Source organism: Nothoprocta perdicaria, unplaced genomic scaffold, assembly GCF_003342845.1.
Source record: "Nothoprocta perdicaria isolate Ctin4 unplaced genomic scaffold, notPer1 scaffold_87, whole genome shotgun sequence".
NCBI classification, from domain to species: domain Eukaryota; kingdom Metazoa; phylum Chordata; class Aves; order Tinamiformes; family Tinamidae; genus Nothoprocta; species Nothoprocta perdicaria.
In genome coordinates this window covers 2,393,708-2,418,985 of record NW_020456165.1, presented here as the reverse complement: position 1 = coordinate 2,418,985, position 25,278 = coordinate 2,393,708, and the positions used below count along the sequence as shown (strand labels likewise).

Here is a 25,278-nt window from a genome sequence, read left to right as displayed (position 1 = left end):
AGTCCACCAGTCTCTTTAAATACAGCATGACGATCTTCTGTCTGTATGCCTATGTGCCACAATTCAGTTCTGATTTAAACGAGCTGGAACAATCAATACAAATGTAAAGAGAAAGGGATTATTTTGCAATTCCACTGTCCTTCCCAGCCCTCCTCCCAAACGTGAACCACTTGCTTAGGAAGGGCTCCTCTTCAAAGCTAAGTGAAATCTTCTCTGTATTATCCCTTCCATCCGTAGCCCTCTCTAACATTTTAAATTCATTTTGCTGCTAGTTTCAAAGAGCTCTCCAAGTTGGCTCAAATCCCTTTAGATGACATATCAGCATTAGCAACAGAAGATATATTATTACTCTCTCTTTTTCTCTTTCTCTGCCTTTTCTAAGAGGAAGCAAGGAAGGATGATCAGTCACGTTACCACTGTAGACTATGAGGCAACTACTGTATCTGAGTCCAACTCTGGACTCCTGATGTGTAACATTTTTGTTATATGCACTCCTAACTTGATAGATGCTACATTTGGGGGCTTTTTTTTTTTGTTTGTTTTTATTTTTTTTGCTCCTGGCAAATCCTAAAGGAAGCCGTGTATTCGGTAATAATCTCATTAAGGTGGGACAAGTCTGAATTATGTTTTCTTTTTAATTCCTTTTTTCCAGCTTGACTGCAAAGCTCACAAAATTTAACTCAAGGTTTTTCAAAAGCGCCAGAACCCTTCGGTAGATACAATGAAACTCTGTGTAAGCAAGACCTCGGACAGGATATTTCTTAATGCAAGCATTTCTCAAGGAGAGTCCAGCAGCCTTCCAGAATAATCTAATAAGGTTTTATGGCCAAATACACACACAACATAAGGAAATGCCACTCTAGCTAAGAGAATTTGAACACACTGAAATAGCGGTTCCTTATACCAAAGCTCAATTTGATATAAGTGATTTTATTTATAAGTAATTACTCATTCTTTGATCCTAAAAGAGTGAAAGAAAGGCAGGGAGAGAAAAACCTACACATATGTCAGACACTCATAGAGGGGAATTCTTCTATTTTAGTGTAAATTCTTTGCAGATTTCACCATGTATTTGTCCCATTTGCAAATTCATGAAAAGAAAGAAAGAGAGAAAGGACTTATTCCCCAGAGTGAAACTTTCTAATTACAAACAGGGTTTCAGAGGGATGTTAAAATGACATATAATGAAACAGAAATCCAATAGTTGCAGCTATTTTTAAGTGAAGCAAAACGCGGAAAAAAATGCCTGAAGTATATGTCGAGGAGAATTAGTAAAGCCCCTCTCACTGCATTCATCAAAATTAGAAGAACCAAGAGCACCATAAAATCAACAGTTAACATTTTTAAAGTAATATTTTGCTTGTGAACTTTCAAAGGAAAACCATCAGTTCCTCCTTTTTCCTTCTCCCACCAGTAATGCTCAAAAAGGAAATCTGCAAGTTCTACATCTCTGTGTTTCCACTCTGCTAAAATTTATATAAAAAAAATATATTCTCATATGGAGCAGTTCATCCAATGGAAGGGACTTAAATGGAATGAGATGGCTGGAACCAACAATAAGCTTTCTGTCTCTGTTCTCTAAAACAGCATTTGTTTTGACTTCAAATTTAAAAACGAAAAGGTCACATCAAGAGATGCTATTGGGAATTTGTTGCTCAACAGCCTGTGTGGCACTTGCTTCTTTGCACTCTTTGGCATGGGCAAAATGTCTCTAATTCATCCTTCGCTGTTTTTCAACCTTCCCTGCTTCAAAAGAGGATTTTTAATGAACCCCTTTTATTCCTATGCTCCTCCATGAAAATCCAAAGGCTACAACAAAAAACCTTCAGCCCTGCAAACTTGGAAGGAGAATCCTTCCGGCCATCCCAGCGCGGCCACCCCAGCCACAACACGGGGCTGTGCTGGCGCTAACGGGGGACTTAAAAGCTGAGATTTGTCATGACTTTCCACCACGACCACTGTGCACAGATGCACTCTTTCCTTCACCCCTTCCCTCACTTTGAGCCTTTTCCCTCTCCCTCCCCATCTCGGGATTTCACAGAAATCGTTTTTCTCTCCTGTAAACACTCAGTGGGTTCCCAGGGAGTTTTGCAGCGTTATCTTGGAAACACCCAGCTGGGATGGGAGCCACAGCAGCACTGAGGCAGCCCCCTCACCCAGTCTCCCACCCTGCGCCACCCTGGCCCTTTGCTTGCCCTCCCTCACCTGCCTGCATCCCAGGAGCAGAAGGAGGCAGGTCGTTCACACTGCTCCATGAGGTAGGTGGCTGCAATCAGAGGCTTCATTAGGAACAAGCTTTGCTTTTAAAGAGGAGGTTTCTTCCAGGAATCTCCAAAAGGCTACAGAGATGAACTGGGAGCTAACAACTTCCTGAGAAGCAGCTATGTGGCAGCTTTACCCTATGGGAAACTGAGGCACGGGTCCCTAAGGATGACATAAGGCTCAAGCAGGGAATTCACAAAACTGATTCTCCATGACAGCAAGTGCAACAAGCAAAAGCAGCCTCTCCCAGGCCCCGTCATTGCTGCAAGGTTCCCCCTCCGCACCACAGGTTTCTTAAGGTTTCTAAGACAGGTTTGCTTTCAGTGCTGGACGTAAGGAATGGATGAGAATATAGCTTTTATCTTACAGAGGAGCCTAAAAAAAGAGGAAATATGCCAGCAGAGCTCTGGGTTCAGTTCACCTGAAAAAAGTCTCCATGTAACCTGCAAATGCAAAGCTCACAAGGACGGTTTAAAACAGAGTCTGAGCAACATGGGAAGAGGTAGCTGCAGAGAAAGGCAGCAGTAGTAACTCTGAGCCCACCAGCTGATGGTTGCCTTCCAGGCCTCACTATAGCCAGCTGGATGTTATCCAGCTCAGCACACTGCCAAGGAAAGGAGATACACGAGCTTTAGGGAAAGCCACGCAGGGTATCTCAAGCCACTGACATCACCTGCCTGAGGCTGTTCAGCAAGTGCTGGCTGGACCCCTTCCACAGCAGTGCTCTGGAGACAGGCCCGCGAGCGAGAGGGGAATATCAAGCAGCTGGGGATGGTAACACCTCAACCAGCACAGCTGCCTGCAAAGCGAACATCTGTCTATCAGCCAGGTCTCCTTTTGCAAGCAGGAGGAAAAGCTTTTCTCCCACAGACTCAGTTGCAGACAACCCAGTTATATGCTCGCTCTTTAAGAAAAGACTCTCCCATGTTTGTCTGCAGCATAGATTAGCCCATGTAATAATAGTCCATGTGCTGCAACAACTAGATTGGTTTGAATTTCTCGACTCTGCTCCTGCTTCAAACATAGCTGATTTTTTTTTTTATTTTGAAGTTTTAGTGTAAATGACCCCAGTAAAAATAAGAGAGGGGACAGCACAGAGAGAACACTCTCTATGACTTTTTAGCATTAGCACTACTACACGTATGCTGGGTAATAGTGACTCAATCCCCTCAGTCTCCTTTCTTCTCTGAAGAACGTGACACATGGTTCTTCAGCTTTTAACTTTTTCCATGCAGTAATTAAATAAGTTGTTGAGCAGGTCTCTCATGTGCAGACAAAGCCATTGTTTATTGACTGTCTGGGGCCCTCTCCAAAGCACTGCTGAGGATCTGGCAAGCCTCTTAGATCCAGCTAATCGTGTCATGTTCACCACATCTGCCCTGACCCAGGCATCATGCCGAAGGAGAGGCTACCACTGTTAAAGGACACTTGGTAAGACACATAAACTTCCAGCTCTAGGAAACTACCCCAAAATAGATCTTAGTCTCAGGCCAGCCCAGAAACTCAAACTGTGTTGCAGCATTTCTGCAGCAAGAGCAATGGCAGGTGGGAACGCTTGCCACCGCGAGTTTATCAGTCCCTTTCTGGTCTGGAAATACTCTGCTCTCCTGACTCCCAGGCATTGCTGGCTTCACCCAGCATCAAATGACGGCAAACACAGCCTGTCTCTCACTGTAGTTTATTTCACCCCAAGGTGCAATCAATTCTTACTTTATTCCTCCTTGCACATTCCTGCTGATGACATCTTCAGGCTCTCCTATTCTCATGACATCAATGAGAGACTCTCTCTCGCTCTTACACACCAGAAAAAGTTTTCAAAGTCTGTGTTTAGAAAGGGAATTCCTGCCCAAGAACACCAGAAGTCATTTCTCTATGAGGCTGTTGCACTTTTCCTTCAGGCCAGCTCGGTCCAGCTTCCTCAGAACATGCACCGTGGTGGCCTCTTTGTGTAGATCAACCCTGTGTCCACCCAAGGCAGCGCTTGGCCTTCCCTCCAGCTCAGCCCTACACAGCACCACTCAGTTCCCCTTTCCTGATGCAAACTATATAAAAATGATGGCTCCCCATCCACAGGGAAAGACAAATTCAGTCATGACTTTTGTCTGGCTTGGCTAAATGCACCTCTGCCATTGCTATAGCCAGCCCACACTGCAGGTGAAGCTCTGGGAAAGAAAGAAAATAACTATTCTGTTACTGAACTTCTCAGTATAACGATTTCTTTTCCTAATATTTCTTGTGTTTTGAGAATTCTCTGTGTTTCAGGACAAGGCAAATAAATCCTGTAGTTCACATGATTGTCCCATTTTTTTGACAGTTCTCAAGGATATCAGATGAATGGGCAATGCTCGGTATCAAGGAAACACTGTGCAAGAAAAGGGAAAAGCCACGCTCCTTGGGAAATTGTGCAGAGACTAAGTGTTCCAGCATGAAAAGCATTTCTCTGCTCTCCTGCTGGCTCTTTGCCTGCCTTCATGTGGGGAGAAAGGATAAGGTGTGAAGCCAGATCAAGCTTCCTCTTCTGTCTCTAACAGGACAAGCCACAACTGAGAACAGAGCCCTGCAAATAAGCCTTGCATGCAGATGCTTTTCAAGAGAGCAGGACGGGCAGTCCCAATGGAAGGTGAGCTCATACTTAAGCTTGGTTGGCCACATGCCCATTTTCTTCAGCAAAGGTGTTACCAGTCCAGGGATATAGCTGCAGTTGAGGTCATAGGGACCTTTCCCTACTTCACAGAATTCTTCTTCATTAAGGCTATCATTAAAGTAATGCAAAAACGTTTATCGCATTTTCAACAGCTACAAATAATGCGTTCCCCCAATATGCAGTTGAACTCAAAAAAGTTAATATTTTTGAGCCACATATTACTTTTAAAGCTCTTTCTCTTGTGAGCAGCACATGTGCTAGAACATTTCCTTCATATTTTTTGCTACCAGGATGCAATCTCCCAGAACATCTCGTGTTCGTCTAGTTCTCATTTGCAGGCACTTAACCCTAGCCCAACATCTGTATGTCACATTCTCTCCTCAAAACCGTAAGTGCTTTTCAAATCAAAGAGTTCTTTTGGTTCCTGATGGTCACTTAAAGACCTTTCTTCCTCTTCTAGTTTTTGCAGAATCATCTCTGGTAAGAGGCCCAAGAAAGTGCTTTGGAGACACACACTTCCATGCTCTGGCTACCCTACAGGAACACATTGGATGGCCAGCACTTATGGTGAGCTTCCCCTCACCATATTTCAGGGAAAAGATCTCCCACTGCCAAAACATGGGTCACATCACTCAGAACCAGTCTTACCAGCATGAGAAAACAAAGGCTAAAAGAATGTGCTTGCATGAAAATATGGATGTGTAATAGTGGAGTCAAGATTCAAAAAGATAAACCAAATGCATGTTTAAGCTTATATAAACGATGCCCTTGAGTTGCTCCAATATCTCAGGCACTTTAATATTCTCTTTCTACTAACAGAAGGTGCCAAGGCCTCCCCTGTGCACCTAAAACAGACACTATAGCTCTACCTTGCTTTAGTTCCTGGCCTCAGCACCCCTGACACCCCCATTTCTATAGTACATTCATCTATTTGGATTTATGATGAACCATTTAGGGGAATCCTATCACAACCTCTTCCTGTTGGTCAGTAAAGCCGGGGGGATATAGAAAACCTCATCAGAAAGTACTGTTTTATCCTCACTGCACAATTAAGACTAAGAGTCTACCTACTTTTAAGGGGTGAAACTGGACAAGGGCAAGGAAGCCGGAAGAAAAAATCATGAGTTACTAAGGATCTAGAAACTACATCTGGCTCAGGAAGTCCCTGAGATTCTTTTCTTTCCTGATTTCTTTTTCAAGTTTATTCCTACAAATTGCGAATATTAGAGAGCTGTCATTCTCTAATAGAAGAAAAAGGAAAAGGGAACTTCTACATTAGTAAGGTCATGAAATATTTTACTAGCTATGCAGTTATGCTTAATGCCAGTCTAATGGATTTTCCTATAATTTGCACTTCAAATGCATCTGTGTTTTATCTAATGTCTTCTTTTGTGACACTCTCTCCTGTTGCATAAGACAGCCAATAAAAATGCATAATGATAAATATCCCACAAAATGGGGCATTGGCAATACTACCAGATACAGTTACTCAGAGAAAGCCTCTTTAAAAAAAAAGAGAGACAAGAGCTTTCTGAGAAGCAATGCTATAGCATTTCTTCTTTGCCAGATATAGGGGTACATTTGAAAATATCCTGCTAGAATAGGAATTAAAGAAATGAGAGAAGACTTACAGGGAGGAAAATGTTCTCATAAAAATGAGATATAGAAATGTGGACCTTGGAAGGGGATACTCCATGGCAAGGCACACCTCATACTAACAGTATTCCAGGATATGTGGGGTGACCTAATTGTCCATAGCTGTCAATAGAACAACTGTGGCTCCTCTTCAGATACCCCACCATGTAGCTAAGCATGCACCTGCAGTCCATTTGAGCATGCCAAGTGTGAACATCTATCAAGGACACCCATGCTGGAAAAAGCAAACTTCAGAATTAAACAGTCTCAGAGTCCTGCAGGATCCAAGGAGGTCCTGAGTCCAAACTCCTGCTCAAAGTGGGCTCAGCTACAAGCTCAGACCAGGTTCAATAGGGTTTTTCCCAGACATCTCAGGAGAACCTCCAAGGATGAAGCCTGCATTACCTGCCCGGGCAACTAGATGCCTGACTATCCTCATAAGGACTTCTTTCCTTATATCTATTGCATAGGTCTCAACCTCCCCGGGGATGCTGGCAGGCAGCTCTCAAGCCCCATTCCACAGCCTCTCCTCACAGAGAGAAGTCTCCAGCCCTGTCAGCCCGGTGGATTCCCTGGTCTTGCTCCTGATGTTCACGTCCTTTGTGTATCAGGGCCTCGTGCTCAGCTCGTGGCCTGCCAGGATCCCCAGGGATTTTGTGCAGAGCTGCTGCCCAGCCAGCTCCTTCCCAGGGCTTCTGGAAGGGGTTAATCCTTCCCAGGTGCAGGGCTTTGCATTTGGCCTTGCTGAATGTCATAAAGTAAAAAGTGAATGGGGAACTAATGGAGCATAAATTGTTTCCCTTAAACCATCTTAGCAATTTGCACTTATCCTCTTAATTATTTAATTCACGAACCTCATGCTTTTACTTCAAAAAAGTAATGAGAACAGAGGTCTGCTGGTCTTCTGCACCTTAGGTCTAAAGGAGGAAGGATAATGGTGGCCTACAGCCTGAGAGCCAATTTTCTGCTTACAAGTGAGGTTACCAATGGATCTAGTCCTGCATTTCCCACCTTCTCCCCTTCCCTGCAAAAATCTTTTTTATATTTAACACAACCTACAATTTAAAGGCTGTCCCTATCTGCTGACTTGGGTGGTGTTTAACCAGCTAACCCATGCAGGACTGTGGCTACCTACCCATGCCAGTCACTAGCAGCTAAAGGAAATTGCTCATCGCCCCAGTCATTCTGCGCTGCCGGAGTTCAACCCACAGTGTGGGCCCTCTTTACAAGTCAATTTGGCTAAAGAGAAGGTTAGAGAGGGTTAGCCGAGCGCTGGTTATTCTGCAGCAAAGGCACTGCACCCTGGAAACCTTTCTGAAGAGAGATGGAGGCCAAATTGAGTGGTGCTGGTAGCAGCTGCCTGGGAGGCTGCTGCGCTCGCAAAGATATTTCAAAGCCCTTTGCACATTGTAAGCTAATGACTGGTGATTTCATTTATCTTCATTTTGATAATAAATAGCAATTTGAGCTTAGCACTTGCAACCAACTGGAATCCAGCTCAGCATCGCCTTTTTAATTCCCTAGTGGGGCACAACTGCGTAGTTTCCCTTCCTCCTCGTTCTCCCTTCATTTTAATTAGGCTGAAAACCAAAAGCTGTATATTAGTGCCTGTCATTCCAGTATTGCAAATTTCTATTAATCTGCATATGTATAAGTTTCTTTCCAAACCTGCAGTGTCACCAGAAATCCAAGCCAACAGTTTTACCCCTCTCACCTCTGAGTTTCATTTTAACAGAGAAATGACTATGGGGAAAGGTGAAAGCAAACAGCAGCAGAACTACCAAAAGGCAATACTCAGACATCTGGGTGCAGATACATACATGGCAACATCACGAACAAGGAAGTCAGCTCAAACACAAGAAACGCTATTATTGCTTTCAAGTTCTAGGGAGTTTTATTTAAATTAAGTTTTGGCTGTATGCAAAAAAAAAAAAAAAATGGAGCTGATGAAATTTCCAAATATGGTTTTCATTAAGCACTTGTTATCAGGATTAATTGTCCAGTCAGTCATCATTGGCAATATCTCTGCTCAGGAGCTTTTGATGTTACGGACAGTCAGCTAAGCTTCTTGCAGTACATCACTGTGTCTTTCTACCAGCAAATACAGTCAACTTTGCACGTGCCAACCTTAACTCAGTATTAAATTTCCCTTTCTGAAGCCACATATTCTGCTAAAAACAGAAAAGGAAATATTCTTCTGCCAGACTTGATCATCACCAAGAATAAACCTCTCCATTCCTCACCCCACTGCTCTGCTACCTATGGACTTCCCATGGGACTTTCTTTCTGATCCCTTGCCCTTAATTAAGCATTTCCAATTGTGTTTAGAAGTCTAACTTTGCCCCAAAAGTGGTACCACTGAAGTCAATGGGATTATTTACTGGCTATTTCCTTTCCCTACCTACTACTTTTAGGTCCTGGATTATGCAGGTACCTTGATGTGACAAAAATACTTGTAAGAATGAGTGATACTGAGCATGCAAGGCACTATTCAATTTACCACACCGAATCCGTATCTCAAGAAAGTCAAGAAAAAAATAAATCAAAACATATTTTCAGGAGTGAGTCCTAAATGAAGGTCTACCTAATCTTCGTTACTCTCTCAGGCTGATACAGTTGACAAGGGTTTTCTAACACTCTCTTCCATCTAGTGCTAAAGCAGAGCTCACGGTTACTGGAACTGATTGAAAGCAGCTCAGGACTTTTTTTTTTTTTTTTTTAACTTATATAGTTAAATACAATTACATTAAAATATCTAAAAGTTCTGTACTCCAGGAACATTGCAACAATTCAGTCTTCATGAAAGAAAAGCCTTTGGCCTCTGACTGCCTCCTCACTTTAAGAGCCCTTCTGGTCTTTTTAAAGAATCTGCAATTACACATATATTGACCTATTATTTTTAAGCTGACCACTTAAAAAGGGTCCCAGTGCCTGACTAAGGGCAAGTAACTTCAATGACAGGGTTTGATGCTTCTCTTTCACTGACCACCACAGAGGTCCATCTGCTTCGGGAGACTGGAGAAGAAGTAAAGACAACATTGGATCTTTGTCCCTTTTTGTTCCCCAACACTCAGATATTAAAAAGTCATGCATTAAGATCTTTTTACAGCCTTTCTACATGTAAAGCTGTTAAACTACATGGTAGCAAGGGAACATGTTTCATTAACATTCCCACAATATTTCAGCTCCCGTTTTCCTTTTATTTCGGCAGCACCCCGGCAAAACAAGCAGCGCAGCAACAAGCCATGAAACTCTTTCAATGAGCGAACAATAAAAGCCTGAGGTGCGTGGAACAAACACCACAACCCTCCTTTTATTCTGGGACCTTCCAAACGACCGCAAAACCGTAATGAAACAGCACCGAGTGGCCAGCTATTTAATATAGATTTATAGGGATGCCTTAAAATATACATACATGTATATATATAAAAAAGATTTTTATATATGTATATAATTAGTGTATGTGTGTATAAATATATAAGAGAACGGCTATGGGTCGGCCGCCGCCAGGGGGCGCGCGAGGCGGCGCTGCCCGCAAATACGCAGGAAATGCTTGCAAAAAATGCACAAAAATGCACAAAAATGCATAAAAATGCATAAAAATGCACGCAGCCAAAAGGGCGGTCACTCCCGGGGGCTTGCTGCTCACAATATGGCAAAACAAGAACGCATTTAGGCCAAATTTTCCACTCTCCCTCCGAGCAGTTACTCAAGATGTTTCTGTGAAGTGTGCCAAAATTTGCTCTCGCTTATCAAAACAGTAACGTAGAAATTGAGGCCTGAGTCTATCCCTGAATTAACACCACTGACATGAACCTAATTAAAGCAGGAAATCATGCGCCTTGTAGGATCCCATGGAAAACAGCTTTGTTTTCCGAAATTTGGAGCTAGCACATAGTAATCTTCAAAGGCGGCAGCCTGCTGTTTTGATAGTGCTCTAGCAGTCGATGATAAAAACACGCGGAGGCCGTAATTAGATTTCATTTTTACACCATGCAACCCAGCACCCGGATTCCGTTTTTATCTGAATTTTATCATAGGAAACCACATTCATTTTAATATTTGTAATCTTTTAAGTTCAGCATTGTTTCATTCAGATAAAGGAGGAGACACCGAGTCTACGCGCAATTCTGTTTAAAAGGGATGGCCCAGACTTCTTCCCTAGGGCTAGGGTTTCAAAGCCAATGTTCAGTCTCTCTAACTGGAGCAAGCAGTGGTGGTATTCGGCACTGTCTTGTTTGAGGCCGTTTATATTTTAGAACTGAGAGCCAAACATTTGAAAATTCCCATCCTCTTTAATGCTTTCCTTTCTTCTCTGAAATTTTGAAACCTTGTGTCCTCCAAATAAACATTTTAATTTCTGTCAAGAGACCAGGGAGAAACGCCACAAGCTCTTGGTAATATCCCGTAGTGCTGACCGTGGCTTTTGGCTACTGGAGGCCAATCATCTCACCTATAATTTATTGCATCAGCAATTTTACAAGCTTTTATAGACAATCCCCCTAACTGTTATCCAAACTAATGTTCAGCATTTGGGAAATTGGAAAGAAGAGTGTAATACACTCAAAGGCCTATGCTGCCCAGAGACTGTGTGCTTAAATTGTGTTTATGTTTAATCTGCAGCTGAATCACAAATATGCTTATTGGCACTACAGATAGGCCTGTTTCAGGCTGTTCTGACCAGGCATGTGTGGTATGTTACCTTTCTCTTCAGCTTTCCTTCCGTGGGCACGTGTCACCCTTTGGACATGGACAAGTTTCCTTCCATCTCACAAAGGTTATTCTGAATATCAGATAGGCTTCTAGCAACTAGTTTTGCGGCGCTGACTTAAAGCTGCTGCTTCCAATATTACTGGTTTACTTCATTCACAAGAGCATAAATAAGGTGGAAATCCTGTACACCAGAAATTGCCTGCTGCCCCCTTCTAGGACACATCTTATGTGTGCTTCTGCACTTTAGCAAGCAGGGTAGTATTTAGAAAATGATAGAGCACAAAAGGGAGGGAGGGAGGAGGGAAGGATGAAGGATCTGTGCGGAGTTGGAAATTGCAGATTTTTATCTCTATGTTGTCTGGAGCTCCTGGGTTTTCACAGGGACAAGCTGGCTCCTGACATTGGGATAGCAGCTCACTGGGTATGAGCTGAGTAGGATGCTCCTCTTAGACACTCTGTGCTTTACACGTGCCTTTTACAGCCACCATGCCCCAAAAGAAACATTTTCTTTTTCCAAAGCACAAGTTAGCACCTTTCTGCCACACCTCATCACATCCTAAAAAAGGACCATCGTCTGCAGGTGAAGTCTTTGCTTGAAAAGTCATGAAGGAATGAAAATAATAATCAGTATTTACTGGGCTGGTTTAGAGGAGTCTTAGGAACAGTATCAGGGAACTGGCTAGCGATGTCCACATCTAGTTTGTCATCTCATCGTTCCATAAGTCTCTTTTGAGGAAAGATTGAAATAAAGCATTTCCGAGAGACTGGCAGCCGGATAAGATGTTTAGAAATAGAAATGCAAAATGCAAGGCACCCATTACAGGAACGGCAATGTCCTTTTGGTCATTAGCTCTGCTAATCGTGTCCTCGTTAGCCTCTCGGCCGAGGCAAGGCCATTCCACAAAACAGCCTCCGGGAAGAGCAGCAAACAAGCCACACAGGTTGGCCAAGGTTCACCACATTTCTGTTGTTGTCCTTAGTCTCTAGTCCCATTTTAGTTGCTTCACAGAATCCTGATCAGAATCAGGCTTGGGGTTAAAAAAAAAGAAAATTGTCACAGTAGCGGATGCGGTTCGGGTATTCCAGACAAGAGATTTTACATGTGCACATCAACTGCACAGTGCAGCTGGTGGAAGGGATGGTAATGGACGGAGGGTTCCCCTCCCCGCGTGGTCCCAGATGTGCACATAGAAACTTGCTTAAGTGCAGCGCTCAAAAACCTAGACGGGGAAGGAGCGGTAATTGCAGGTACCTGAGGGAATTGCGATAACTGAGCTCCACAGGCAGAAAGCAGGGCAGTTCAGCCGGCTGCTGAAAACCTAAGTGATGCATCAGCAAGGGAGGCTGCTAGCAAAATCACTGCTCCCAATTACACTCATGCATGAGAACTTATGCTGCAACTGGGAGAAGGGGCACTGGAAAGAACCAAGTCCTGCTGCTACCAGAATTACTTATTTTTGCCTATCCTGTTTCATTTTCAAGCTTTTTCGCAGCATGCTGAATATTTGGGTGCAAGGCAGATGATGGCAAAAGGAATGATAATATTCTCATTGCTGTGCTTTCAGAGCTGAAGCCAGCTCCATTTTTTTTCCATGATAAAAAGATACTACTGGCAAGGGGACACTAGCTTCTGTCCTACTCTCAGAAAGCTCCTGGTGCTGTGTTCTGGAGAAAGAAAAGAAAAAAGAAAGGACACAGCACATGCAAGCCACCCAAATCCCTTTGGGCACGGATGCCTCAACGATCAGATCCAAACCTGCTGGAAAGCTGAACTTTGCATTTTGTATTGCCTTGGCTCTGACACCCAAGAAGAGGCGATAAACAGATTTCCATCTAAATGATTTTAGCATAAAATATTGAGTAATGTCACTAAGCTGCAGCTTAAGAAACACACACATCTGCTTTCTGTGGAAAATGTCAATGCTTCATTACAAAGCTTCTGGCAGAAAGCTGAAAACCTCTTGGTTTTTCATGGAAGCTTAGGGCTGTCAAGTTTTATGGTGTTGTAATCATGTTTGGGACAGAAGTTTAGGTGCCATGAGACTGCCTGGAAGAGAGCTAGACATAGAGACAATTCTCCCAGGTTAGACACAGTTTTTAAGAACTCCCCTTCGTGTGTCCTCACCCACTGCAGCGGCTGGGTGGTAAGTCCTGCTTCTGACTCTCACCCTGAGCTGCCCACAAGGATTCCTGCATCTTTCCTTCAAATTCAAGTACCCGCAGCATATGCCAAAGATGTTATGATAGCCTGGCTACCAGCCAGATTTCACTTCTGATAGATTAAAGGTGGACCAGGTAAATCACTGTCCTGTTTTGAAGAGTTTTTCTTTTCTGTTTCCCACGCCCATTTTGAGGTCACTGAATTATTCCTCCTAACCCACTCAGCTTGACTAAGGATGAATTGCACAGAAAAGTTACAACCTGTCACAGTCTTGAAAGTCACACTTGCTGGATAACTTTTCATTGCCTGTCAGTGTTTGTCTTTCATCATTAAATCAAGCAATATACAAAAGTAACAGCATGTTCATTAATATTTTGGTGCTTTGACTTGTCTTGCTATATCACTGCCTTTTGTCAGAAGTGTTAAATCATCACATCTCCCAGCTGGAGACTAGTTAGATCAGGCGGTTGGAAATTATTGCTGCCTTAACAACCTACAGTGCTGCCAGGGCAGAAGACAAAAGAGAGCTGAGGGTGCAATGGAAAAAGCAAGGAGAGTTTCAGCAGGCTGATAATGTCAAGGTGGAATTTGGCCTTCACATTAGAGCTCAGCAGTGATTCAGACTTAATGATCCCCAGTTTTACTATATGTCTTCTACAAAAGTCATTAAATACAAACATAATCAAAGGCTAGAGCACACGGTACCCAAACTGATAAGAGAGGTCAGGCTGGGCGAGGGAGGTGGGGAAAGCCAAAGCTCTACACATACTGCCTGCAATCTCTGCATTTTTTGTGGCTTTCGAAAATCAGATAAAGGAAAACAAGCAGGTGTTGGAAAGTTGTTAAGCCTTCTTGTGAGAAAACTCACTTAATAGTATGCAGCATACTGAAACAGCTTGTCTCAAGAAACAGAGGGGTGTGGGCAAGTTTAAAACCATTAACTATCGCTAGGTTGCAACCCCCAAACCTTTGGCATCCAAGTTTATTCACACTGCAAAAGTGACAAGCCTAAGGGCCAAGCACTCCTGCTGGTCTCAGCCTTCCCTTCCTTGCAATACCTGCCAGAAGGTGCTCGGGCTCCCCAGAAAGTGTTTTGCAAGCGCTACTAATTGACAAGCTATTGCTTTTACTGCTTCCTACCACAACTTGTGGGAATCTTTCAGATCGAAATCAATTTTGCACACAAGCGTTCCCATGAGATGCCACACGCATTCCTTCCGAAGCCACTTGTAAGAAGTGCTGCAGCCGCCTAACATAAAACCCTTGTGCTTCCTGGGCACTTCTAAAGCCCTGGGCTAGCCTCACAAACCCTGCTGTCTGACGGGGTTTTCTGTTTGTTTGTTTGCTTATTTTAACCAGCTTCTTTGCCTTCTGCTTTGTCTTCCCTCCAAGAGAGTTTTCTGCCTTTCCACCGAATGAGTTATAGCATAGATGTTTGCAGGCTTCATTGCAGCCCATGGGCAATAAAATACAGCCTCTTCATCAGAGGCTGCCTGTTAACAGCCTCCTTTATTGTTGAAGCTCTGTGTACTTAATTCTACTTTGTCAATAGGAATGATCAATCACGACCTGTTAATCAGGAAGAGTTTAAGGAGAGAGAGGACAGATACCTCACAGCACAGGCTCTCTACTCCTTTGCTATCAAGAGCTACCGCAACCTGCCCTGGAAGAATAAGCCTTTATTATGATTTTAAAACATTCATTTGTTTCTTTAAATGCCTTAGGAATGCAAAATATGCCCTGCTTTGTGTGTTTGTTTTCTTTAAATGACAATAAATACTGTCCACTTTTCTCTCTGATGCAACAAGGGCTGTTCATGCAATGCACAGCCAGGAGGGGCTGTTAATCAGAATTTACTTGGGTGCTTCAGGTACCCAGGAAGTTTTACTAATCTTTCAAGTCTTCTAGTATCACCTAATTCATCAATTATCACATTACTATCTTGGAACATAAAATTGCAAAGGCAGTTTTTATCTAAAAATGACTTACGAGGGCCCTTTCCTCCAGCTCCTCCATGCTTCCAACTATGCTCTCCAGTCAGCAAAAATTTCCTGCAGAAATCTATAAAATGACCCTTTAGTGTTTCTTCACATCTCATGGGGCCTGGAAATGAGTGGCCATACGACATGAAGTACAATGAGCACTGACTGCTGTTTTTCCTAGAGGCCATCTCAGAAACAGTAACTGGGCAGGTCTCCCTATATGAAAGGACAGAGAAGAAGGGATACAAAACAATAAATAAATAAAAGTAACAGAGGTAGATGTGCAGAGGTAGACAGCACAGTTTGGAGGTTTGAACTGAATCCTGAGGGGCAAGCCAAGGACTTTGAAAAAGGAAGCAACGTGAAAAAGTGCTGCATGGCCTGGGCTCAGGTCTCCTTAAGGAGTCCTCAGGATCTTCAGGAGGAGAAGGCTGGTTCCTTCTCAGCAATGGTCCTTCTCAGCACCAAATGACAGCTTCACTTTTCACCAAAGTATGACCCAGGGTTTCCATATAGGAACAGATTGAGCTAGGAATGCACATAGTCTAGGATAGCTGAAAGATTTGGCTGTAGAGGAACTGAATAATAAAATTGAAATATCTGTAGAGGGAGAGAAGGAGTTCTTGCCACAAAAAAATATGCTTTCTATAGTCTGAGATCCCCAGTGCTTATAAATAAAAATAGTTTGCTCTGAATAATTACGTTTAATTATGCACACTCCCCTCACTACTCCAGAGTGTACTTGTATTTAAAAAAAAAAAAAACTTTCCTCTTTACTGTAACTGTGAAGTTGTAAATTTTCTCCATGACCTCTATTAAAACTACTTTTGACTCTATGAAGAAACAATTTTTGAGAAAAGGGATCAGATATATTTTCTGGTCAACAATGTTTCTTCAAGAGAAATCAAAAGAATATTTCAACATAAGAAAAAGAAAACTCATTTCAGTGTTTTCCATTTAAAAAAATATAATTTTAAATTTTAAAATAATTTTTAAAAAGTTGTTCACACACAAAAGTTGTACAAAAATTAGGTGGATTTAATATTTTGGACATGGTACAGGTAATGTACAGCCTCTATGAAAGCAGGTGTACTTTTGCTGGACTGAAGAAAATCAAAAAAAGAACAATTAAATAACATGACTCTGGCTATGTCTGTGTCACATTGTTTTTCTTACGGATGTTCGGTTCACACCAAGTCCATGCCCACTCACATTTGTCTGCATAGCCACACTTCTTCACCTAGCTGGAAAAGTGGATTCTACGAGGCTAGTCAGAAAAGCAAATTTTCAAGATATGCAAAAAATCTGCAGAAAACTTTCTGGGTGCGTTCCCAGAAAGACCCAGCAATTATCCCTCCACACCACATTTTTTTAATGCTTCCTGCTCTCCATCTTCATTCACCTAGAAGCCAATAGTTTCTACTTATGTTAGTAACTTTAAGAAACTGAACACTACTCTTACCAGAAGACTAACGCATTGCTTTTCTGCTCCCAACTAAAACTCCCAGTCTTTGTTTCTCAGCCCCAAAGGTGACAACGTCTGCTGGAATTTGGAGCTGCATCAAAGCACATCGAGGACATGGAAATTCAGAAAGGCTGGCATTTGGCCCTCCACCAAGGATGGAAAACTGAGTCTGCAGTCAACCTCTGCTACCAGATGGAACCAAAGACTTGTTTAGTTACATGCTCTCCAGAGCCTTCCTGGTAGACTGGAGTCCTCCCGGTGGGAGAGCCTCCCCCGCCGTCAGCTGTTGTAGGAATGTATTTCAGCAGCTCCCAATATCCGTTGAAGGCAAACTTCTAAAAGAGCAGAGTTTCATCACTGAGCTGCCGATGGGGGCGGGATTCATCCCAGTATCTGCAGCCATCTATGAGCCGAGGGAGCCACATAGGCTCTCCCCATAGTTAGCGGGGGAAGATAGGCATCTGCAGAGAAATCCATCCCACCTATCTCTCTCCATCAACTAAAGAAGAGCCCAGACAAGTAGCTTAGACGAGACACATTATTGCTACGCGGCTGAAGTTAGACAAGATGAATTCCACCCTCAGTGTCCCAAACACTTGCACATGTAGCTTCTCATTACTTATCGCTGCTGCAACGTCTGCATCATTTTTGAAACAGATTTTGTTGGTGTGATTTCCTTTTCCTTGTGCGAAACTTCCATTATATCGCTTTTTTTTTTTTTTTTTTTTTTTTTTTGCATCCCAACACTTGGGAAAATAAATGACAAGACATTTCCGGCACAGGCCCAAGTTTGCACCTGCAACCCAGGAGCCCAGCTTGCCATGTGGGAATCCCTCTGCACGTGCTCCAGCAGGACACAAAAGCCACTGGTGTGGGCAGGGATGAGAGTGGTTTGAGGCTGTGTTCTAAATCTCTTCCTAAAAGACTCTGCATCCCTGTGTCTTGCTTTCAGATGCTCGAATTTCGTTTGTCTTTAACCATTTTGGAAGATGGGCCGTGAGAGGCCACCATCACCCCCGTGGGCCTTTGCAGCTTGGGAAGACATGGCAGGCCCGCATGGCCTGCAGCTTGGGAAGGCATGGCATGGCAGGCCAGCACTGCTCAGCCTGTAGCGAACACAGCCCATGCCAGAGCTGGGGGAACCCAGGCGCCCACTGTGTCCTTCCTGGGGTGACCACCACTCCGGGTCTGCTGCTCCAGGCAGAGCAGCCCTCAGCTGGGCAGTCTCCATGGTGCTGGGCCCTCCCAACATGGCGGCACCGCCACAGACCCCGCATGCCAGAGCATCCTGTGCCCACGGTCTGGGTAACAGCGCTGGGGTGCTCCTCATGTGTCTGGATACTACTGCTTAAAGATAAGCTTCTCCATGGTTACCCCTTACATAAGGTCACTTCCCTGCCAAGCCTCCTCTCTGCCCTCCCTCTCTCCCTCTCTCTCCTTCCCCCTCCTGACAATTTTTTTTTTTAAATTCTTTTTCCAAACGTCCTACATCAAAAGGGTAAAACGAAAACATTCAGCATAATCACAGTCTGGCTGTTTTAATGCAGACTGGAGGAAAGGAGACATGCAAGCCAAGTGTTCACACTGTGCAAGCAGAAACACACTCTCGACCCTCATAAAAGTAGTATCTGAGAAATAACACTTGATTAAAGCATCCAGCCCTTCACTTAAGTAGGTGCTTATGGCAGGGAAAATATCCAAGGTTTCTCTAGAGCGCTCTGCTGGCCTGTGGAGAACAGCAGGAACAGGCTCAGCAGATGAATTGCTGCAAGACAGCTGGGCTTGGGCCGAGGTGAGAGGAGATCCTTGTTATCCTGCCCACCTTTCCTACACAAAACGCCTCTCCCCAGGGAGACGGAGTCATTAAAGGGCAGCTCATTCACTCCTGACAGGCAATGTGCATTGAGTGAGGGGCGATACATTTTCATTTTCAGCATGAAATCTTAGTTACCCTGAGGAGCGTGTTGCTCAGGAAAGCAGTAACAGGATATGGAGCCTTTCATCTCGGTGTCACCGCTCCGAGAGCAGCCTGACACGGCAGCAGCCCCCTTCTATTAGCTAATGGCTGCTCCAGCGACCTGCACGAAAGAAGCCTGGGGGGTTGGTTCAGTTCATGGTAGAGAGAAACTAGAACCACAAGTGGTGCTAAACAGAAACCACATTAGCAAGTTCCCCACCCAGAGGGTAAGGACTGAATGAATTACTTGTGCATACCCAGGCCACCACTCACTTTATGGCACTGAGATGAAGAATGGAAGGAAAATACTGCCCCATTCTGCCCTGTTCCCACTCTGCTCCCCCCAGCCCCTCAGGTCCCTAACACTAGCCCCATTTGCAAAAACGATGCACACTGGAAACTGCAGCAATAAGTCACCTTAATGCCCACTTCACACGCTTTGGGAGCTCAGCAGCAGCTAGTAGACACCACTTCGAGCTGAAAATACATGGGGCTTGAACAACTAAAGAGCTTCTCAAAGACTGGACCTGTCAATTCAGCTTTCTGACATGCACCGAGTTCTGAGTGTGTGATTTTGCAAGCATAAAATTCCATTTTGTAAGTAACTCCTCATTTTAATGGATTTAGCAAGTACAGCACAGACCTGTATTTCTCAGGGAAAAGAAACTGCAAGTAAAGAAAGTAAAGAAACTCTTTTACTTTCTTGCTGTTTAAAAGCTCCCTGCTTGAGTTACCCTGAGCACAGTGATGGCCTGTGGAGTCCTGGATAATCCATTATTAGAAAGGTGGGCTCCTAAATATAATCCGGAATTCATACCAATATGAGATCGTTTTGAATCCTCATGCCGCCGCCCTCAAAACACCCTAGCAATAATTTTGATCACTTCCTCTGCTGTGGTTCTATAAAAGACTAACTTAACAGTTACAACCTCACGTCACAGAAGAAACAGATTTAGGGGTGAGTAGCTACCCCTCATCTCCTAAAGTCTGCACATGTTACAGTATATCACACACAAGTCTGTTCCCATCAAACCACATGACCAGATAGGTGTCTTTAAATAAGATATCCTACAACTGCTTAGATCAGAGATTCACTGGAAACCCATTCCCAAAAGGGAATGGAGGTAGAGCAGGTGGTAAAGTGCTATCACAGCCTTTACGATAAGCCCACTGCTCGTTCCCAAACTACGTGGGAAACAACACGGACCCAAGCTTTGAAGGAAGCCGTCAACAGTCCTCCTCAAAAGAAATGTTGCAGAAAAGGGGAAGTAAAGTCAGAAGTGACTCGCACAGAGATGGGCTTCCCTTTGCTATTTATGAGATTCAGGACTAGAGCTGGTCTTTATACAGATGTCATTAATATCCAGAACTGTCATACTCCCTTTCTTGGAAAGGATCATTAAGCCTCTTGCTTGAGGCTTTAAATCTCTTACCATCAGCAGCTGATGCATTTCCTTCTCTAACATACTGGGGACTGGTTACTGTCAAAAGAAAGGCCCTTAGGTCTGAACCCATTTTTCTGTATTTATCTTTTCTCCCCACAGATATCCCTTCCTACTCTGCTCTTTCAGGCATAGTTGCTTTTGCTATTTAGGGAACAAGGGAAGGTCGATCAAGGAGATACTGGCACACCAGCCACTGGGCAATAGGTAATAGCTGCATAGCATTTACCAAAGAGCAAAGCGCAGACTGAAAATGCTCCCGCATGTCTCCATAGCCGCCTTAACCATTCAGACCAGCCTTTCCCTCAGGAATATCAAGCTGAAGTTGAGAGCAAAATTATTGACAGGGAGAGGGGGACCCATGGAGCACATGCAGAGCAGCCCTCCTCATTTATAGAAGGCATTCAGCAGAACAGGGGACCATGGCATACATCACCATGACCTGTGTGCATATTTTCATTATTACAGGATTAAAATTTAAATTTAAGGGAAAAAAAAAAGAGCAGCCTAGCTCACCACAGGGGCAGAAATGATTTAATATGTTATTTTGTTCAGATTAGCAGGATTTTTTGCCTCAAAACAGTTCAAGTTCTCTGCAGTAACTTCATTGAATGTACCTGTGTGTGTCTATAAATACATATTCCTTCTTCAATTTGATCCTTTCTTCTCTCTACACCATTTTTATTTTAAGATACAGGAGAACTGGTAGTGTGTGGTATCAACAAAACTGTGTGGCCATCTACTGAAAAATGCATTTCTCAGAGTCTGCATTCTCTGTAACATAAGCAGTGATTCGAACCTCACATTTCACTGGTCTCTCAGATCACACTTATGAAGTCAGAGTTATCTGCCCAAACTCATATAGCATTATCTCTCTTAACTTAATAAAAACAAAAGAGAAGCTTGTGTTCCTTACCCAAAGGATGCAATTATTCCTTCCTCTCCATATTATTGCTAGTCAAGGATAAAATCTAGGATATGACTTTATCATTAAATGTCAAGTCAAAATTCACCTGGGATAGCCTAAGGAGGCTACCCTCACTCCTTCACTTAGCGAATCTGAGCAAAAGCCCTTGATGCATACATCTCAAAAGAATCCTTATGAGATATCAGGTTTAAGAAACAGTTAATACATGTTGATCAATAGATGAGACCTGAATAACTTTTTGTCATCAGTATGATCTCATCACAAAAAAAAAAAGCATCTCTAATTCAACACATCAAGCCTCTCCCAAGCATAGTGCTCTATCTGCACATAGTGTGGTCACAGAAAAGATGATAAACTGAAAATATGAGTGATATAATGTATTATCACAGTAAAATCTTCACCAGCAACTGCAAGAGGAGAGATAATAATGCTGAATTCCTTATATTCTTTCTTTTGTTATGACAATAAAAATTTGCCTTTTGAAGTTCATACAGGGAGATACAATGCCAAAAGGCAAATACTTACAATACAAGAGCACTTGGTGCATTTGTTTCCTTCAGGCTGAAATTCTTCTCCTTCATTGTAATGTCTCCCTTCAAATATACAACCTGAGAAACAGAGTTTGAATAAATTTAGTTTGAGACAGCACACTATCTTTCCCTGTGACACACTTTACAATAGGACAATGGGAAAAAATAAATCATACCAGGCTCTCTGATGCATAATACTTCAAAAGTCTGCATAAAGGCCTTGAGGACCCCCAACTAACTTTTGGGAGAAAGCAAGGATACTTCTCCAGCAGTTAAATATGAACCAGTGAAGTCAAGGCCAAGTCAGGTCTTCCATTAAAAGTGGTTTTGAAAATTTTTCTCAGCTATTTTCTCATCAGTTCTTACATTCTGATTTTATATTACATGTTGGCAGAAAATGCAACAAATTAAATATAATAAAGCAATTATATCACAACAGGTAAGCAGTGCTTACCTACAAAAGCTATGTTAAATATAAATTAGCCTACAAAAATGAGTTAACTTGCCGCAGTGTTTCACAAAGGCAACCCATTCCCATTACCCTAAAAAAACAAAACAAAACAAAAAAAAAAACAGAAAGGGAGAGGAGAATCTTTCTCCTTTAGGATTACTCTCATACTTTAATTCCCAACAAAATCCAAAAAAACACAGCTAACAGGTCCTCTGAAAAATGCTGTAAATGTACTTTAAAAATAAGAAATAAAAGATACTACTTCCACAGCCAGTTACTTTGAATGTTTCTGCCATGCATCCCCACTCTGTATATCCTCTACTGAAAAGCTCACTCTGTTAGGACATTCAGTACATTATGTGCCACTGGCCTGCACTGCAATAACTTGGCAGGTGGAATTAGATAGTGGAGTTAGTTGCAACCTCTCAGGAAATGAGGGTTATCATTAGAAATACTGTTGATACAGTTGACATGGAGCAGCCAGGATTTCCTCCCATGAAATCTTACCTGGACACACAGGGCAACACATTCCTGCGAGCTTGGAAGGGTTTTTGCAATGAACAACACACTGTACCTCTGACTCTATTATCACTCCTTCCTGAAAAAGAGCAGATCAGGCATGTTTGTTACTGTTGTGGCTGCTTTCAGAAGCAGAAATCCACAATTATGAGAGAGGCACAATTATAGCACGGCACATGCTGTGGAGCACTAGGTTTCAAAGCCTCTTTTCTCCAAGCAGTTGCTACTGCCTTGTATCAGGATTCAGGTTAATCCACAGTTAGAAGATCCACTTGAGTCTCTCTGACTCCAGACACAGGATTTCTCTTCAAATGCATCAGGTAAGAAAACAAGCATTTTGTTAGGAAAAGGAATCCTGCTTTATCAGGGATCCTTAGCCTTAGTAATCTGCCATGCAGCTTTGGTGGAAACAGACCAAACACAAAGCAATCTTTTCCCTCTCCCCTTGGAGGAAAAAGACTGAGAAAGGAGATAAAAACATCTTGTTCTGTATAGGGGAGCCTCTTATCTTTGATGCTGCTCCTGATAAGTATTAGCAAATTAACATTTCCTGTACTTCTTGTTCAAGAAGTCCTCCTGAACAAGTCTGAATGTGAGGACTTGGGCACAAAGGGCTTCTTTTGCTCCTTGCACCTTTGCATCTGGAGGCAGGGAAAACCTGTTTGCTTAAATGTGCGCATTTAGGGTAAACAGGTTTGCATTTGGACACCAAAACAGGCAGTAAAGAAATGCAACTTTTAGGTAGCTAGCAGCAATCAGAGTATTCAAGCTTTACTTATATTTCTATTAAGTGCAAGGATACAGAGTACTTCTGCTACAATTTAACTCTAATCTTGTCTTTAAAAATGTGAGTGCATTGCATAGAGAACTATCACAGAAAAGGAAATCCATTTCAGAGCCATTTTCCCCTATTTGTAGAAGCTCTTTAAACTCAAACAACTCCCCTGTTTCTAATAGAAGTGATTCTTAGAAGGTGCTTGATTGGCGTTTGTTTGCTTACAAATACTTTGGGCCTGTAAATGGCATGGCTGCAGATAGGTAGGCTAGCAAAAAATCCTGATCCACTTTGTTAACAGGGAAGGAGCACAGGAAAAGAAGTTGTTTGCTTGTGGGTTTCTCTTAAGGAGTGTCCCATGTAAAATCCATGCACAAATACATACAAAAAAAGTCTAACAACTAAAATAATAATTTGCATGTCATGAAAGGTCTAGCATGCTGAGAAAAAAAGTGGAATTATTTCCAAGGTCAGGGTAGCAGGAAATGACTCTACTCTGCACTAGTCCTTTGCAAATGTTTGGGTATGGCAGTACTCAAGGCACATAAAACCTGTCTTTCTGAATGTCTGGTAATAGCCAGCCACATCTGAAGAGGTTTAAGCTGCTTTAAATGCAAAGCTCCTATGTGTTGTAGACATAAAATGTTTAAGGTTATTTGGTCTGGGTAAAATATGCTCAGAATTTCAGAGGAAAAGCTCATGATTCCATTTCTGTGGCACTTACAACATCCTTACCTGGCACTGATAGGTAATACAGGGATTGGTCGGGAGGTGCCACTTCATCGAGCTGTTGTACGTTATTCCCTCAAAACTGCAATCTACAGAGAGACAGACAGGCAGAAGCAAGTCAGTCTTGTAGAAGAGCATCCCTCAGGCATGCTGCATTTGGGTGCTTAGCTTTATGCTTCTTTATGTGTTAAGGCAATAACTTTGTTACCAGAAAATAGGAAAGGTTGATTCATCCAAGCACACGATCAGCACTAGAGCTGAAATACATTCCTCAAATGCAGGCTTTTTCCTTTGTTAAATGAAGTTTCATCCAAGTATTTTGGTAGAAAAAAAAAGTAATTTCACGTTTTTATAAGCTGTTCCTACAAGTTTCCTTCCCACTTTTTTTTGCTTTTTTTTTTTTTTNTTTTTTTTTTTTTTTTTTTTTTTTTTTCCGTAAATTTTTGCAGAAGGGAGAGCCAAAAGGGAGCACCAGGAAAGAAATTAAATACCTCACCAGAAAAGCAAAAGTAGAAGACACAAAATAAAAACACTTGTTTAGAAAGAGTTTGCTTATTAATGCAAAATTGTTTCAATTAAAACTAAAACTATTAGTTCTGTGGAAAGCCAAAATGTTTCTGACCAAAAATTTTTAAAGCAATATATTCTGTGGGAAAAATGCCCATTTTCCATTTACTGCTTCTTAGGATTTTTTCCTAGTCTATTTTACTCAAAATGGGCTTGATCCAAGAGCCCATGGAATCAACAGGAGACCTGCCAGAGATTTTGAATGACAGAGTCATCTACATCCAGTCAGACCACAAAATTGTAAAATCAATCACATGCCAAAGAACCATGTTCTTTCCAAACCCTACCTTAGCAGCTACTCTAACAGCCACTCTTTGGTGTTCAGGGTGCCTTGTTCTGAATTGCTTTTGGATACATTTTGTACCCTTCTGAGTATACTGACTTTTTTAAGAAGTTCATATATTGCAAGTTTTAAGTACTGCACAAGTAAATCTGCAACACCAACAGAAAAGATACCTTGCCTGTCACAGCTCTGAACTACTGAGGAAACTGCAACAAAATCATTTTGTATTATACCC

At 42.6% G+C, this 25,278-nt stretch overlaps 1 protein-coding gene across 1 annotated transcript in view; it reads right to left on the bottom strand.

The window, feature by feature from the left end:
- BMPER (BMP binding endothelial regulator) overlaps positions 1-25,278 on the bottom strand; it is a 146,939-nt gene that overhangs the window by 84,386 nt on the left and 37,275 nt on the right. Inside the window, exons 4-6 of the mRNA XM_026052326.1 lie at positions 24,200-24,282; positions 22,678-22,768; positions 21,715-21,797 (exon numbers count right to left, since the gene is read on the bottom strand). Of these exons, the coding sequence (XP_025908111.1) occupies positions 21,715-21,797; positions 22,678-22,768; positions 24,200-24,282 (257 nt within the window). The remainder of the gene's footprint in view (positions 1-21,714; positions 21,798-22,677; positions 22,769-24,199; positions 24,283-25,278) is intronic.